This window comes from Myotis daubentonii, chromosome 2, assembly GCF_963259705.1.
Source record: "Myotis daubentonii chromosome 2, mMyoDau2.1, whole genome shotgun sequence".
Classification (NCBI taxonomy): Eukaryota; Metazoa; Chordata; class Mammalia; order Chiroptera; family Vespertilionidae; genus Myotis; species Myotis daubentonii.
Genome location: NC_081841.1, coordinates 116,687,166 through 116,705,685, shown reverse-complemented (window position 1 = coordinate 116,705,685; position 18,520 = coordinate 116,687,166). Strand labels below are relative to the sequence as shown.

Genomic DNA, 18,520 nt, shown 5'->3' with positions numbered 1-18,520 from the left:
CCGCCGCCAGCCCGCTCCGCGCACTCCGCACCTCAGAATTTGACTTCAGCACTGCGCCTCCTCTGAGTGTCCGTATGCGTTTCTCTTTCCTCCTAGTTGTAGGACTTCCACTCAGCCAGCGTTCCTGTGGTTCTGGGTGATGTCCGTTCCGTGTTTTAGTTTCACTTTTGAAGTAGTTGTTCAAAGCAGCAAACTCCGGCGTTAACCTATGCCGCCATCTTGGTTCTCCTCCTCATCGTTGATGTTTCTATCTCTCTCTCCCTCTCCCTTCCTCTCTGAAATCAATAAAGAAATATATTTTTTAAAATATCAACAGCATATTTCACAGATCTAGGACAAATATTCCAAATATTCATATGGAACCAAAAAAGACCACAATTGCCACAGCAATCTTGAGAAAGAAGAACAAAGTTGGAGGGATTACAATACCAGATAAACAAGGCCATTGTAATCAAAACAGCCTGGTAATGGCATAAGAACAGGAATGTAGATCGATGGAACAGAACTGAGACTCCAGAAATTGACCCTCGTGATTATGGTCATTAATACTTGACAAAGGAAGCAAGAGCATACAATGGAGTACAGACAGTCTCTTCAATAAATGGTGAGGGGAAAATTGGACAGGCCCATGCAAAAAAAAAATGAAACTAGACCACCAACTTATATCATGCACAAGAATAAACTCAAAATGGATAAAAGACAGGTATAAGTCACAAAACCATAAAAGTCCTAGAAGAAACCATAGGCATTAAAATCTCAGACATCTCATGTAGCAGTATTTTCACTGATGCATCTCCTAGCGAACCAAAGGACAATATAAACAAATGGGATTATATCAAACTAAAATACTTCTGCACAGCAACAAAAACCATCAAAAACATGAAAAGGGAATCCACATATGGGAGAACATATTCGCCAATGGTACAACTGATAAGGAGTTAATTTTTAAAATATATAAAGAACTTATACAACTCAACAGCAGGAGAACAAACAATCCAATTTAAAAAATGGGCAAAGGACCTGAACAGCCACTTCTCTAAAAGGGACATAAAGATGGCCAATAGACAAATAAAAAAAATGCTCAATGTCACTAATCATCAGGGAGATGCAAATTAAAACTACAATGAGGTATCACCTCACACTTGCCAGAATGGCTACCATCAATAAAATCAGCAAACAACTTCAGCACTGCTCCTCCTCTGAGTCTGGTAGAGAAACATCGATGAGGAGGAGAAGATGGCGGCCATATAGGCAGATGCGTCCCAGGTCGTCTCCCAGAGCAAATGGAGTAAGCAGCTGAAACTAATAACACCCACCCCAAATTGGCGAAACTACTCAGCTGGTGAGACAGTTTGCAGCCGGGAAGGGCAGAGCTCTCCTGGAAAGGTAAAAAACCAGGGATCTGGGCGGGAAAGTTTGCCAGACCTCTGAGCCCAGAGGGTTAGAGGGAGACCGCGTGGCAGATAGCAACGTCCCTTGAGACAGGCACAGCCCCTGACTGGGGAAAGGAGATCCGCAGGATTCCTGGCACCACTGGGGGATTTGAGAGCTGGGTTCTGTGAGCACGGAGGACTGAGCCTACAGCGGAGCAGCTTGAAGAGCTGACCACAGCATGCAGTGCTGGTAATAGAAGAGCTTGTAGAAAGTCAGCCTTCCCCTTTTCCCCGGCTGGCTTTTACTTGTTTATTTTCACTGAATCCTGTTCATAAGACATTTCAGATACAGACACTCACCTGTGCTGAAGAGAGGGAGAAGGTGCGGACGAGTGGAATGTGGGGAGAGACTAAGGAGAGAAGGGGGGCCGGGAGAGGTGGCAGCGGATTGAGTGCTGAGACACCTCTGGGACCAAGATCGGGGCAGCCATACTTTCCAGAGGGTGGGACTCCCTTACCTAGCCCCCAGGCAAGGAGCACAACCACACCCAGATTCCACCCTGAACAAGATCAAGGATTAAAATAACCTGATCAGTCCCTGGGAGTTAACAGGGTCTGGCCTATAGAGGGATTTTCAATCCCAGCAACAACACAGAGTGGTGCCTGGTACGCGGTGCCTTGTTGTGTTGTATTTTGTGCCTTTAAATCAACGCAGCAGATCCAAACAACAGCAGCCTCCTGAGAACCACACCCTCTGTCTGAGGAACAGCAGCTGTACGTGAAACCTCCCCCTACCAGCCAGAAGAGCTACCCAGCTGTGAACAGGACCCACCAGAGGAGCTGCTGCCAACTGAGAAGCAGCTGCTACCGCAACCGCCTGAAGAGCAACCACAGACCAAGGAGTCACTGCCACCAAGGGAGCAGCCACTGAAAGACTCAACATGTGGATATGTCAGTGAGATCAAACATGGGTAGACAAAGAAACCCCCAAAGGAAAGAAAAAGAGGACTCTCCAGAAAAGCAGCTAAGTGATACAGATGCATGCAACATGACTGAAAAAGAATTCAGAATAAGGGTCCTAGAGTTCATAAACTGGACGGAGGAAAAAAATCACTAACATATGCAAGAAGCTAGAAGAAACAGATGAAAAATCAACAACTTAAGTAAGACCCAAGAAGAAATGAAGAGTGATATAGCTGCAATACAAAACACCATTGAAAGTATCAACAGTAGACTAGGAGAAGCGGAGGACCGAATTAGTGAATTAGAAGACAAGGAAGCAAAACACACCCAAACTGTACTGCAATTGGAGAAAAAAATTAAAAGACAGGAGGAGAGCCTAAGGGAGCTTTGGGACAACATGAAATGAAACAACATACGAATAATAGGGGTGCAAGAACAACAGAAAGAGGAACAAGGATTAGAAAACCTACTCGAAGAAATAATATCAGAAAACTTTCCTGAGGTGGGGAAGAAAAAAGTCACACAAGCCCAGAGAGTCCCAAACAAGGTGAACCCGAAAAGACCCACAGCAAGACACATCATAATTACCATGGCAAATGTTCAGGACAAAGAGAGAATCTTACAAGCTGCAAGAGAGAGACGGAAAGTTACATACAAGGGATCTCCCATTAGATTATCAAATCACTTCTCAACAGAAACACATCAGGCCAGAAAAGAATGGACGGAAATTTACAAAGTGATGCAAAGCAAAGGACTGAATCCAAGAATACTCTATCCAGCAAGGCTATCATTCAAAATTGAAGGGGAAATAGGAAGCTTCACAGACAAAAAAAGACTAAGGGAGTTTATCACCACCAAGCCAGCAATGCAAGAAATGCTAAAGGGACTGGTGTAAAAAGAAGAAATAAAAAGCTCAGAAAGAAAACAGCCACACAAAAAAAGAAATGGCTACAAACAAGTACCTTTCAATAATAACTTTAAACATAAACGGACTAAATGCTCCAACCAAAAGACATTGAGTGCCTGAATGGATAAAAAAACATGACCCATACATCTGCTGTCTACAAGAGACCCACCTCAATAGAAGGGACTCACACAGACTGAAAGTGAAGGGATGGAAAAATATCATTCAGGCAAATGGAAAGGAAAAGAAAGCTGGGGTAGCAATACTTATATGGGAAAAAATAGACCTCCAAGTGAAGGCCATAACAAGAGATAAGGAAGGCCACTTCATAATACTAAAGGGATCAATATAACAAGAAGATATAACTCTGGTAAACATATATGCACCCAATGCAGGAGCACCCAAATTCATAAAAAAAACTCCTGGAAGATATCAAAGGAGAGATCAACAACAATACAATCATAGTAGGGGACTTAAATACACCACTGACATCACTGGATAAGTCCGCGAGACAAACAATCAGCAAAGATACAGCAATCCTAAATGACTCACTAGATCAGATGGACTTAATAGACATCTTCAGAACACTTCACCACAAAGCCAGGGAATATACATTCTAGTCAAATGCTCATAAGACATCTTCAAAAATAGACCATATATTGGGACACAAGCAAAGTATCCCCAAATTCAAGAAGATTGAAATCATAAAAAGCATCTTCGCAGACCACGATGGCATAATATTAGAAATAAACTACAATAAAAACAACCCAAAATACTCAAACACCTGGAAGCTGAATAGCATGCTATTAAATATTGATTGGGTTACCAATGAGATCAAAGAAGAAACTAAAAACATCCTGGAAACTAATGACAACGAAAACACAACAATCCAAAACCTATGGGACACAATGAAAGCAGTCCTGAGAGGGAAGTTTATAGCTCTACAGGCATATCTCAAAAAACAAGAAAAAATGGTAGTAAATCATCTAACTCTACAACTCAAAGAATTAGAAAGACAGCAACAAGAAAACCCCAGAGTGAGCAGAAGGAAGGAGATAATAAAGATTAGAGCAGAAATAAATGACATAGAGACCAAAAAAAAAAAATACAGAAAATCAATGAAACTAAGAGCTGGTTCTTTGAAAGGATAAACAAGATTGACAAACCTCTAGCCATACTCACCAAGAAGCAAAGAGAGAGGACCCAAATAAACAAAATCAGAAACGATAGAGGCGAAATAACAACAGACCCCACAGAAATACAAATGATTCTTAAACAATACTATGGACAGCTCTACTCCAACAAACTAGACAACCTGGAGGAAATGGACAAATTCCTAGAAAAATACAACATTCCAAAACTCAATCAGGAAGAATCTAAAAACCTCAACAGGCCAATAACTATGAAAGAAATTGAAGCAGTCATCAAAAAGCTTCCAGCAAACAAAAGCCCAGGACCAGAGGGCTTCACAGGGGAGTTTTACCAAACATTCAAGGAAGAACTAAAACCTATCCTCCTCAGACTACTACAAAAAATTCAAGAGGAAGGAACACTTCCAACCTCATTCTATGAAGCCAGCATCACCCTAATACCAAAACCAGGTAAAGACAACACAATGAAAAAGAATTACAGGCCAATATCCCTCATGAACATAGATGCCAAAATCCTCAACAAAATCTTAGCAAATCGGATCCAGCAGTACATCAGAAAGATCATACACAATGACCAAGTAGGATTTATCCCAGGGATACAAGGATGGTACAATATCCGCAAATCAATAAATGTGATACATCACATAAACAAACTGAAAGAAAAAAACCACATGGTCATATCAATTGATGCAGAAAAAGCATTTGACAAAATTCAACACCCATTTTTGATAAAAACTCTCAGTAAGGTGGGAGTAGAAGGATCATACCTCAACATAATAAAAGCAATATATGACAGGCCCACAGGCAGCATCATACTCAATGGACAAAAACTAACACCATTTCCCCTAAGAACAGGAACAAGACGGGGATGCCCCCTCTCACCACTCCTGTTCAACATAGTACTGGAACTGTTAGCCATTGCAATTAGGCAAGAAGAAGAAATAAAAGGCATCCAAATTGGAAAAGAGGAAGTAAAACTGTCCTTATTTGCAGATGACATGATATTATACATACAAAACCCTAGAGACTCCATCAAAAAGCTACTAGACTTCATACATGAATTTGGCAATGTAGCAGGATACAAAATTAACCCCAAGAAATCTGAGGCATTTCTATACACCAATAGTGAACTTTCAGAAAGAGAGATTATAAAAACAACCCCGTTTACCATCGCACCAAAAAAATTAAGCTACCTAGGAATAAACTTAACTAAAGAGGTAAAAGACCTCTACTCAGAAAACTGCAGGACGTTGAAAAAAGATATAGAGGAAGACATAAAGAGATGGAAGAACATACCGTGTTCATGGATTGGTAGAATCAACATCATCAAAATGTCCATACTACCCAAAGCAATCTGTAAATTCAACGCACTTCCCATTAAAATACCAACGACATACTTCATAGATCTAGAACGAACTCTCCAAAAATTCATCTGGAATAAAAAAAGACCCCGAATAGCTGCAGCAATCCTGAAAAAGAACAAAGTGGGTGGGATCTCAATACCAGATATGAAGTTGTATTACAAAGCCACTGTTCTCAAAACTGCCTGGTACTGGCACAAGAATAGGCATATAGATCAATGGAATAGAATAGAGAGCCCAGAAATCGGCCCGAACCAATATGCTCAATTAATATTTGACAAAGGAGGCAAGAACATACAATGGAGCCAAGATAGTCTCTTCAATAAATGGTGTCGAGAAAATTGGACGGATATATGCAAGCAAATGAAACTAGACTACCAACTTACACCATACACAAAAATAAACTCAAAATGGATAAAGGACTTAAATGTAAGACAGGAAACCATAAAAATTCTAGAAGAATCCAAAGGCCACAAAATCTCAGACATATGCCGAAGCAATTTCTTCACTGATACAGCTCCTAGGGCACTTGAAACTAAAGAGAAAATGAACAAATGGGACTACATCAAAATATAAAGCTTCTGCACAGCAAAAGAAACCATCAACAAAACAACGAGAAAACCCACTGTGTGGGGAAACATATTTGCCAATGTCATATCTGATAAGGGCCTAATCTCCAAAATTTATAGGGAACTCATACAACTTAACAAAAGGAAGATGAACAATCCAATCAAAAAATGGGCAAAGGACCTAAATAGACACCTTTCAAAAGAGGACATTCAGAAAGCCAAGAGACATATGAAAACATGCTCAAAGTCACTAATCATCCGAGAGATGCAAATCAAAACAACAATGAGGTACCATCTTACACCTGTCAGACTGGCTATCATCAACAAATCAACAAACGACAAGTGCTGGAGAGGATGTGGAGAAAAAGGAACACTTGTGCACTGCTGGTGGGAATGCAGACTGGTGCAGACACTATGGAAGACAGTATGGAGTTTCCTCAAAAAACTGAAAATGGAACTCCCATTTGACCCTGTGATCCCACTTCTAGGAATATATCCCAAGAAACCAGAAACACCAATCAGAAAGGATATATGCACCCCTATGTTCATAGCAGCACAATTCACCATAGCTAAGATCTGGAAACAGCCTAAGTGCCCATCAGTAGATGAATGGATTAGAAAACTATGGTACATCTACACGATGGAATACTATGCTGCTCTAAAAAGGAAGGAACTCTTACCATTTGCAACAGCATGGATGGAACTGGAGAGCATTATGCTAAGTGAAATAAGCCAGTCAATGAAGGAAAAATACCACATGATCTCACTCATTCGTGGATAATAGAGACCATTATAATCTTTTGAACAATAATAGATACAGAGGCAGAACTGCCTCAAACAGATTGTCAAACTGCAGCGGGAAGGCCAGGGAGGGTTAGGGGGCAGGAGGTAGGGGGTAAGAGATCAACCAAAGGACTTGTATGCATGTATATAAGCATAACCAATGGACACAGGACACTGGGGGATAGGGGAGGCTAGGGGACTGTCTCGGGCGGGGGCGGGGGGTGGGAATGGACACATATGTAATACCCTTTGTAATACTTTAAGCAATAAAAAATAAATTTAAAAAAAAGTTGCAAAAAAAAAAAATCAGCAAACAAGTTCTGGCAAAGTTGTGAAGATAATGGAATCCCAGCGTACTATTGGTGGGAATGCAGACTGGTACAGCCACTGTACAGGTATGGAGTTTCACTAAAAAATTAAAAATGGAACTGCTGTTTGACCTAGTGATCCCACTTCTGGGACTATATCCTAAGAATCCCAAAACACCAATGAGAACTAATATTTGTGCCCCTATGTTCATAGCAGCATTATTTACAATATTTAAGATCTGGAGACAGTCCAAGTGTCCATCCATAGATGAGTAGATATAAAAGCTGTGGTACATTTCCACAATGGAATACTATGTGGCTATAGAAAAGAAGGAACTCTTACCTTTTGTGACAGCATAGAGGGAAGTAGAGATTATAACACTAAGCAAAATAAGCCATTCAGAAAGAGACAAATATCACATGATCTCACTTATATATGTCTAATGATCAAAATAAATTGATGAACAAAATAGGTCCAGAGGCACAGATGCATAGAACAGACTGACAGATCTCAGAGGGGAGGGTAGTGGGTAGGGCAGGAAGAGATAAAACAAAGAACATATATGTGTATATGCATAGCTCATGGTTACTGACAATAGTGTGATGAAGGTCTGGGGTGGGTTGAGTTGGGCAAAGGGGGGTAAAATGGGGGAAATATGTAATACTATCAACAATAAAACATAATAATTAAAAATATGTATTTGATTTTTCAAAAGTCAAAAGAAAGTGAACAAAAACAGGTGGTATCAATCTGAAAATAGTAAGATGGTACATATACATCCAGTTATGTGAGAAATTACATTACTACAATTAAAAGATGAAGAAGGTGGAAGGTGTTCCTCCCTTTCCATTACATATATTTTAAAAAGTTATACATCAGCCTGTCCATTTGCTGGTAAGGCTATAAAATGATATAAAAGCACTTTCCTGTAATGTCTTATCAGTTTGGGGTATTGAAGTCATGGTAGCTTCAAAATTCTGTAGGCACATTAATTCCCTATATTGACACCCCATCCCTGCATTTAAAATACCCAGAATGACTATTAGTTCTTGCATTGTACCTTTCCTGACATAGAGTATTATCAAAGTCAAGGAAACTAAAATACCAAAAATCATAAAAATAGACAAGATACTGGTAAGTGTAAAGAAATAGATAAAATAGGAGAAACTATACAAAACTATACATAATTTACAACTGCTTTAATATTACAGAAATTTTCTTTTAAATATAATTTCAAGACACCAAAAAACCAAACAAACAAATAAAACCTCTTAAAAAGTGTTTTATTCCAATGCTCCTGACCAGAGATCATCGAACTACAGGCCATAGGACAATGTAGCCCACTGTCTGTTTTCAGTTGCTCTGAAAGAGACACACTCACTTACATAATTCTGTAATTACAGAATTGAGTAATTACCACAGAGACAGTATGACCTACAGACCCTGTATACTTCCTGGACCTTTACATAAAGTTTGCCATTCCCTGCTTTTGACCAACCAAAGAGCAGAACAAAATTTATGCATATATCTTTAGTATTCTCACAGCCTGGACCAGACAATCAATCAATCAATGTTTTATTATATGGACTCTCAGGCAATGCCTATTTCACTCAGAATTCTCTTCAGCTATTTAGCATTTTGCTTAGTGTTAACATTTTAAAGACAGGTCTTATCACTAAATTACCTTTCATCAATTATGGAAAATTCTGTTGTTCCTTTTCTTCTAGATTCTACCCAATCCTTCTAGAGCTCTTAATTCTCAAATCTTTCATTCTAACATGTTTATATCTTAACCAGTCTATTTCCCCCTTTCCTTATGCCTTTTCTCTGTTTAGCAATGTTTTACCTGCAATTTAACCTAAATTTTGTTCAAATGCCTTTTTCCCCCATTTAAGGTTCAGTTGGTTCATTTTGTTCACCCAGTATCTCATTCCTCTCTCATGTTTTAAGTCATTGTTTTACATCTTCTGTTATTCTAAGCATTTTGTGTAACATGACTTCTTTTTGATAAATTGTGTCACGTGTTTTATAATAATTTTGCACTGGTTTTGTTTGTTTGTTTTTACTGAGAATACTTTATTTGCTGGTTGAAATTGCTAAAAATGCATAGAACAAATACCAATAGAAAATGTATTGTATTTGAATCTCTCTATTCTATATAAAATGAATGGTGTACAGCATCTGTTAGAAAAATGGCTGCATGGACATTTCTTATTTTATGCCTCTGTTAAAAATAAAAATAAACCTTTTTATTCAAGAGCATATAAAATCTGGGAATACATATCCATAGACGGCTTGTGAATTTTGGCAGAGATGCACTGTCTTAATTTCATCTTAGCTTGTCAATTTTCTGCTCCTCCATAATTCTGTAAATCCAATAGTAGAACACAAATGATGAAGTCAGTCTTGCTGAGGTAACATTCACCAACAGTCCCTTGAGTAATTTACATGCTCCTCTTCTGTCACTGTAAAAGGGAACTGACCTCAATCACTTGATTTAAAAACAAATCACATCACATCAAAAGTATGTTTTTCCCATAACACCTATCACAGTACATAGGTCTCTAGCTCTAAATAATAGAGTTCCAGACTTGTAAATTTTCTTCAGACTTCAAAACATAGGCATTCCAAATCCTGATTCATCTTCTATGACAGTTGTAGAATCAAGGATATCTGGCCTCACCTGAGCTCTTTCACTGACTTCTTGATGGGGGGAAATCAATAATCATGGTGTCTTCAAATTTTCATTCTAACTGGCTCCAGAATGACATCATCACATCTTCAAAGATGGGCTCAGCATTTTCTTCCATTAGGGCCCAAACAGCATGCCTTACTCCAGTTCTCTTTCATGTAGTTCATTCCTGTTCTGTCTTTCCGATTTAAGTCTTCTAAGTTTGGCTTGCTTAACCAAGAGATCAGCATTTGGGATTGTGTAAAAAGTCAGGTTCAGAAACATGTTCAGCCCTAACCGGTTTGGCTCAGTGGATAGAGTGTTGGCCTGTGGACTGAAAGGTCCCAGGTTCGATTCCAGTCAAGGACATGTACCTTGGTTGCGGGCACATCCCCAGTGGGAGGTGTGCAGGAGGCAGCTGATCGATGTTTCTAACTCTCTATCCCTCTCCCTTCCTCTCGGTAAAAACTCAATAAAAATATATTTATAAAAAAAGAAAAGAAAAAGAAACATGGGCCAGCTATTCTCCTGCAGGACAGTGGAAGTGAGCTGTGGTGCTGTCAGGGGTCCAGGAGTCTGAATCATGGTGTCAGTCCTATTTAGCCACATATTATCCAGACTTTCATCTTCTACTTATTTCTTGTGATGTGGGGATTGTCCTTTCTTACTCCTTACTGAAGATGTTTTGCTGCTACTTCCACTGTTCACAGACATTCTATCATCTTCACCTCTGATGACTAACACATTTCTACTAATATAAGAGATTAATAGAAGCCATACATCTTCCCACCTTTCCATCATCTGCTCTGTAAGGATTTTTTTCTAGGTATGAATGAACAGTCCTTTTTTTCCTGTCGAAAAAATTTAGAAGAAAATTCTCTTAGTACTTCCAGCAAAGCGAGATTAGGTGGTGGACATTCTGTCCTTTCTGATTTTAAAGGCAAACTCTATGCCATTCCTGTGAAGTGTGACAACTGATTCTTGTGTGTCTTGATTTGATCCAGTCCAAATGCAAGAGCAAAGAGACATGCCAATTCTTTTATGCCACTGACATAGGGAGATGTCCTAGATAGCTTGGGACCTTGCTCTTGAACAAGTTCATTAAACAACTGCTGTTAATTGAGAATGAGGGTCTTGGCACACTGAATTTTATCAGTCTGTCTGGTTTTACTAGTGTTTCCTTAGTAATATCACCATATTCATTGTAATGCTTCATGTAGTGTTTAAAGATGTCTGCAGCTGCATGCATGTCAAAAATATCATAAATGATATGTTTGTTGAAACAACAAGTAGATTCCTTATTTTATGTAAGGACTCAATTTTATTTGCTTCATCTTCTTCATCCCCTCCATGCTCTGGTTCTCCTCATCCTGTTCAATGAAAACATGACCCATTACAAAACTGAGGAGCTCAAACTGCAGTGCAGTATCTGGATTAAACCCCAAAGGCTGAAGGGCCTTCCTGCTACCTGGTGGCTAAAAATCATCAAAAGATCACAGAGTAACATGAAAGCTTCCAAGAAAGAAAAAAAACAACATCATAATGAGATTCCCGTTCGAACTGTTCTTTCCCCTCCTTTTCACTAATGTTTCTTCTCTTTGTGGGTCATGTCTGCTGAAAACCTTTTTGTGAAGGATTCTCCAGCTCCATAGCAACAGGCAATGTGCTAAGTCTATCAAGTGGTAAACATTTTCATAGTCTTCATCACAAAGAGATTTACTTCCATGAAATATCAGAGTAACCAATCAAATAGCTTCCACAGCAACATCATATTCCTTATCAAGTGTCACTGATACAATGCAATCCTTGAATTTGGCTTATGACTAGCTCCAATTTGGGGAATAATTCTCTATTGGCATAAAGACTCCAGAGCTTTCAAAAATTCAACCTGACTTCTCCTTGCCTGTCATGAAGAGTTCAACCAACATATTTTAGGTAACTGTCATTTAAGAAGGCATCACTATACATTTTCTTCCATACAACAGTTTCTTCAATACAAATGGCTCTAATCTCAGTAACGGCATCAGAGTATCTATGAACAAATAAACCCTTAAAAATAGAGTTCATCATATTTTCGATTTCATCCTGATTTTCTTATACCTCTTTGCATTTCTGAAGTAGCAGCTCTAACCTTTCATTGGCTCTTTTCCCAATCATTATATTTCTTTCAGCTTCATACTGTTTCTGTGTATTATCCTGATAAATTCTGAGGTGTAAGGCAACATTCACCAAAGCAGTCATGAGCTTCACAGCAGCAAGGGTGCTTGTATGCCTAAAAACTCTGATCTGGGAGTCTGACAAACCAGTCAAAAGGGAGATTACTGGGTCCATCATATATTCATCATAAATTATGCTGTAGTAATACTGTCAAATCAGGACTCCAGTAAATTCACAAATTTTTTCCCACTGAGGTTGAGGCATGGTAAGGAGATAATCACCCCTGTCCTCATCAAATTCTTCAGTAATTTTTCTGATGATTTCTGCATTCTACATATTTCAAAACATGTCTATTCTCACAGTACCGCAACATTCTAAACACTGGGTAAAAAAGTTGATGCCGTTTTGGCTCAGTGGATAGAGCACTGACCTGAGGACCAAAGGGTCCTGGGTTCGATTCCAGTCAAGGGCGCATACATCAATTGCATACCCTGATCAGGGCATGTGTAGGAGGCAACCAATAGATGTGTTTCTCTCACATCGATATTTCTCTCTCTGTTTCTCTCTCTTCCACTCTCGTGGAAAAATATCCTCAGGTAAGAATTTAAAAAAAAAAGTTGATTAAATTCAGAAGTGCAATGTCTCTGTCTTGTTTATATGATTTAATCCAGTTATCCACCAGTACTGCACTGCACTTTCCCCATTTCACTACTTCAAATAATGTGACAGAATCCCCTTTGTCATTCTACTAAGGGTGCCCATTTTTCCATGGCTTCAATTCTAACTCCAGCTTCAATTCTACTGTTCTTCCCTGGAGATTTTCAAAGTTTCTTATTTGTAGATGGAAGCTGGCCGGGATAACCCCATTTTCTTTTTCCTTTGACTTCTGTTTCTTCAAGTTCACTGCCAGCATCAGAATGAGCAATAGTTTCATTTGTTGAATCCTGTAACACTGGTAACTCTGAAGTAATAATTGTGGAGAGGTGTTTTCACAATGGAGGGAAAGAATGAAGCACTCACTGTACAACTCAAAACTTGAAAAATAACCTCAAAGGCAATCCTCAGCTACCTATCCAGGCGCTGCAGCCATTGACATAGTTACGCCTCAAAAGTCTTTGGTGTGTTATTCCTGTGTTATTCCAGTTGCCAGGGTTTAGGAGAAGGGGAGGGCCTCAACCCAGCTGCAATCCTAACTTGCCATCTGGTAGCATTTCCCACATGCCAGTGGCACAGGTCTGCTGATAGGCTCAGAAAAGGGAGGTAATTGGGGGCCACTACAGGAAAATGCACTAACTCTTTCCAATGGGGATTGAGTGCACACCAATAATTTTGCACTAACAGAAAGAAGTTTACGGAAACCCTCAAAACCTGGATTGAGAACAACTGCCTCTACAGAGTTCTGCATTTGCTGCTGCCAGGTGCTATAGGAAATTTTGCAGGATAAAAACTATTTTTTTTATGTTACATATTCTTAGGAAATATTTTCCCCATTTCCAAAGCCCAAGCAAAAACTAATTTCCTTCTGAGCCAGTGAATGGAATGCTTCAGTCTGCCTCTTCACTGGGAGTATCACCCTCTGGAGGAACCAGATTGATGAGAACTCCCAGCCTCACAAAGGGCCTAATGCCTCATTTTCTGTACCCATGTGGGTTATTTAAACCCACAAAAAGAAAATGTCCCCAGGACAGGCCTAACATCAGCTCAATGGCCAAATGTACTGGTTTGCTATTTTTGACCAACCAGCTCTTATTCCCCCAAATTTTGCTTCATCCCTCCCTCTCAACCCATGTTTGACTAGTTGACTCTAATAAGGGTGAAAAATGTAGTTCAGACTTAAATTAACCAAAGACTTCCATCCCTAGCTGAGTCCAGTCAGAACAAAGCACAGAACTGGTTTGAATAGAAAACAGGAAGGCCCATGGGGCTTTCCTATAGAGCAGGAAAGAGATAAAAATGCTGCTAGCCAAGGGACTGATGGGTAGGGCTAAACAGACCATCCACAATGGTGAGAAGTGTGACCTGTGACCAACACTGAGCTAATACTGAAGAAGTAATGCTGAGCCCAGGAGGGCTAGGTCCTAGTCCCAAACCACTGGAGTCACCAGAGCTTCTGATTTTCTAGTACCATGATTTTTCAGTTCCATGAGCCAATACATTTTCTTCCTTACCTAAGACACTTTGAGCTGGGTTTGTCAACTGAAAGCATTCTTAGTGACATGGAAATTCACCAGCGTTCAAATTCAAAGTTCAATAATGAAAACAAAATTGTACTTGCTTACCTGGATAACCAATTCCTTTGGCATTTGTATAGGGAACCCCAGAAGAACTAGGACTATAAACAGGATTCATGACTTTGAGAACTAAAAAAGAAAAAGAAAGATTTAGTCAAACACTATTGTTCTCAGTTTTTCCTCCAGCATCAATCTCAAAAAAAAGCAGGTAATAAGAGTCCTTCCTCTCCTTTACATAAGTAAGGCATCTCATTCTGCTGCCAACCAACAGTAAACAGAAAAGCAACAGCAATGTCCGAAGGCACCCACCAGGACACTGTAAACTTTCCTTTAAAACTGCTTTCAGAGCATCAGAAGCTAAGAAAAAAAAGTGGTGTTCTCTACCTCCCTGCTTAAAACAGTGAAAAAAAAAAACTGTAAATAACCTAAATGTCCTCATAAAGATAAGGATAGTTAAGTAAAACATATCTACCCAAAACATGAAATATCGGTTCAGTTGCTTTTAAAAATGGTAAGTGAAGAAATACCTGGCGGGGGAGGCGAAGATGGCGGCTGGCAGGACAAGGGTGAAGGAGAGGGTGTGAATGAGTGAGGGGATGAAAGGAGAGTGTGTGGATGTGTGTGGTGTGTGTGTGAGTGAGTGAGGGACAGTTAAATCCAGCAGGAATATCAGAAGCTGGCAGACCAGGCTCTCCTGGACAGGGAACACCTACCACCACTGCGGGCACTCCCCGGGCTACAAAGCTTGGGCACAGAGCCCACGCCATGAGAGCGACCACTTCTAGGAACCCATCAACACCACCATCCAGACTGACCTTGGACACTGCCTGTGACCCTGCAGCCACTCCAGCCGAAATCCTGCTGCTCCACCCGCAGACCTGCAGACCCTAGGACGTTCACCTCCAAGGGTGCACAGGTCCCTCAGCAATAAGTGCAACTTCCCCCTTCTTGGATGCTGACCTCAGGATACCTCAGTTGCGCCTTCCCAGCACGCAGGCCTCCTGAGCCAACCACCCCACAGGCTGTTCTAGGGTGCCTCTGTGAGCCTCCGGTGGGCATGCTCATATCCAAACAAGGAAGCAAGGCCCCAGCAGTAGAAATTCAGACTTCCCCCTTCCCGGCTGCCTGCCCACAGACACCAAGGTCACATGGCCTTCAGCATGAGGGCCCCTCTGCATGCACCGCCCTGGCAAACGGCCCCCGGGGGGCCTCTGTAGGCCAATACTGGGCATGCGCAAATCCAACCAAGGGTGCAAAGCCCCCGACAGCAAAAACTGAGTCTTCCCCATCCACAGCTGCCAACCGCCAGACACCACAGTCACGCCTTTCCAGCGCACAGGCCTCCTGAGCCCAGGGCCCCAAAGATGGCTCTTGGGTGCCACTGTAAGCCCCCACTGGGTGTGCTCATATCCAAAATAAGGACAAAGGGCCCTGTCAGTAGAAATTCGGACTTTCCACTTCCTGGCGGCCTTCCCACAGACACCAAGGTCACATGGTTTCAGCATGAGGGCCCCTCTGCATGTACCACCCTGGCAAACGGCCCCGGGTGACTCTGTGAGCCGCTGCCTGCCGGGCGCGTGTGAATCCAATCAAGGGTGCAAGGCCCCAGCAGCAAAAACTGAGTCTTCCCCATCTACAGCTGCCAACCGCCGGACACCACAGTCATGCCTTTCTAGCACACAGGCCTCCTGAGCCTCACCACCCTGACAGGCAGCTCCCAGGTGCCTCTGTGAGGCCCCGTTGGGCACGCGTGAATCCAACCAAAGCCGCAAGGCACCAAAAATTGAGACATCTCCCTCCCCAGCTGCTGACCTCTAAACACCACAGCTGCACCTCTCCAGCATGCAGGCGGCTCCTGGGTGCCTCCTTGAGCCGCAGATGGGAGGGCTCATATCCAAACAAGAGTGCACAGCCACAGCAGTAGAAATTCAGACTTCCCCCTTCCCGGCTGTCTGCCCCATGGTTGCGTGATTTAGCACATGGGCCCCCTGAGTCCACCACCCCAGCAGGCGACCCCTGGGTGCCTCTGTGAGCCGCCACTAGGCACATTCATATTCAACCAAGGGCACAAGGCCCAGGCAGCAGAAACTCAGACTTCCCCCTCCTCAACTTCCAACCTCCGGTCACTGCAGTCGCACCGATCCAGTGCGCAAGCACCCTGAGCCCACAGCCCCAGCAGGCAGCCCCCAGATGCCTCTCTGAGCCACCGAAAGGCACAAACCCTGCTGCCAGCATCCAGTCCATGCAGTAGTGCCAATCCAGCACGTGGGCCCCCTGAGCCCACTGCCCAAGCAGACAGCTCTTGGGAACCTCAGTAAGCAGCCACTGGTCAAGAGTATCCAACCAAGGAGTACACCTCCCGAAGCAGAAACTGGGATTTCTCCCTCCACAAGGCCGGTGGCACACCACAATCACTCCAATCCAGCATGTGGGCACCACAAGCACACACCCCTGGCAGACGACTCCTGGTCCCCTCAGTGAGCTGCCACTGTCTGTGTGTCTCTCCAACCAAGGGTGCGCAGCTCCCTCAGTAGGATCCACAACATCCCCATCCCGACTGCCTACCTCTGGACACCTTGGTGAGTTACTGAGGGCTCGCTTCCCTGGACAAGGCCGCACTGTTTCAGCCACAGACTCCGAGATTCCCACATCCACAGCTGTTGGCTCCTGAACCCCCACGTGATTCAGAGAGGGAAATCATTTTGGCCAAAGTACCACTGTCACAGTCTCTGGGACCCTCGTAGTAAGTTTCAGAATGACACTAATCCATCAAGAATCAAACAACACCTGCCAAAGGTCACAGTACCTGAGTCTCAGGCCCCGCGACTCCTTACTCCCAGGCCATGAACTCTGGAAACACAAAGTGAGCACATACCAGTGAGACGTAAGGCAACCATTTTCACAAGAGCCAGAACCACAATCACATCCAAAACAGCAGACACAATGAAGCCAGGGGTGAATCACATTGCCAATCCGTGAAGAGACTTCATCCACGAATAACAAACTAACATTCAAAACCCAAATACATCAAGAGAACCCAAATAACTCAAATAGGGGGCTCCGCTAGATCACCATATCCAGGAGACATGAGAAACTGCACCACTGAGTCCCAAAAATCACCAACTACATAGCAACACCCCCAAAAGAACCTGGGTAGCAAAGCAGTTGGATCTAAGACATAGTAACAATTAAAACATTACAGCAAAAAATAGGGAGACAAAAAAATCCCAAAAGGAAAGAAAAATAGGAATAACCAGAACGGGAATTAAATGAAATGGAGGCAAGTAACATGTCACAGAAAGAATTCAGTGTAACGGTTATAAGGATGCTCTAATGGCTGGATGACAAATACAGCTCAATAAGAATTATAAGGAGCTGAATGAGAATGTCACCAATATGAAAAGGACCCAAGAGGAAATGAAGAATGACCTAGTTGCAATAAAGAACAAAATGAAAGTCTTATACAGTAGACTAGAAGAGGCTGAGGACCACATTAGTGAATTAGAAGACAAGGTAGGAAAAAACACACAAAAACATCAGCAACTGCAAAGAAAACTTAAAAAGCAGAAGAGCATAAGGGAGCTTTGGGAAAACACAAAATGAAACAACATTCACATAATAGGGGTAACAGAAGGAGAGGAAGCAAAGGAAAAAATAGAAAACCTGTAAGAAAAAATAATGACAAAAAACTTCCCTGATGTTGCCAAGAAAAAAAACACACACAACCCCAACAAGCAAATAGAGTTCCAAACAAGATGAACCCAAAAAACTGTCAAGCCACGTCGTAATTAAATTGGCAAACATCAATGAGAAAGAAACTTAAAGGCTGCCAGAGAGACAGAAAGCTACCTGCAAGGGATCTCCCATGAGAATATCAACTAATTTCTCAACAGAAACACACGAGGAAAGAAGGGAATGAAATTAAATATACAAAATGATGCAAAGCAAGGGACTGAATCCAAGAATACTATACCCAGCAAGGCTATCATTCAAACTTGAAGGTGGAATCAGCAGCTTCACAGAAAATAAAGGGCTAAGAGAGTTTATT

At 41.7% G+C, this 18,520-nt stretch overlaps 1 protein-coding gene across 15 annotated transcripts in view; it reads right to left on the bottom strand.

Moving 5' to 3' along the window:
* FAM168B (family with sequence similarity 168 member B) overlaps window positions 1–18,520 on the bottom strand; it is a 108,642-nt gene that overhangs the window by 76,630 nt on the left and 13,492 nt on the right. For all 15 annotated transcript variants that reach the window (XM_059684381.1, XM_059684376.1, XM_059684375.1 and 12 more), the window contains exon 2: window positions 14,521–14,601. Coding sequence is in view for 6 of the 15 variants with exons in the window: in XM_059684382.1 (XP_059540365.1) it covers window positions 14,521–14,590 (70 nt within the window). In the remaining 9 variants the exon portion in view is untranslated. The remainder of the gene's footprint in view (window positions 1–14,520; window positions 14,602–18,520) is intronic.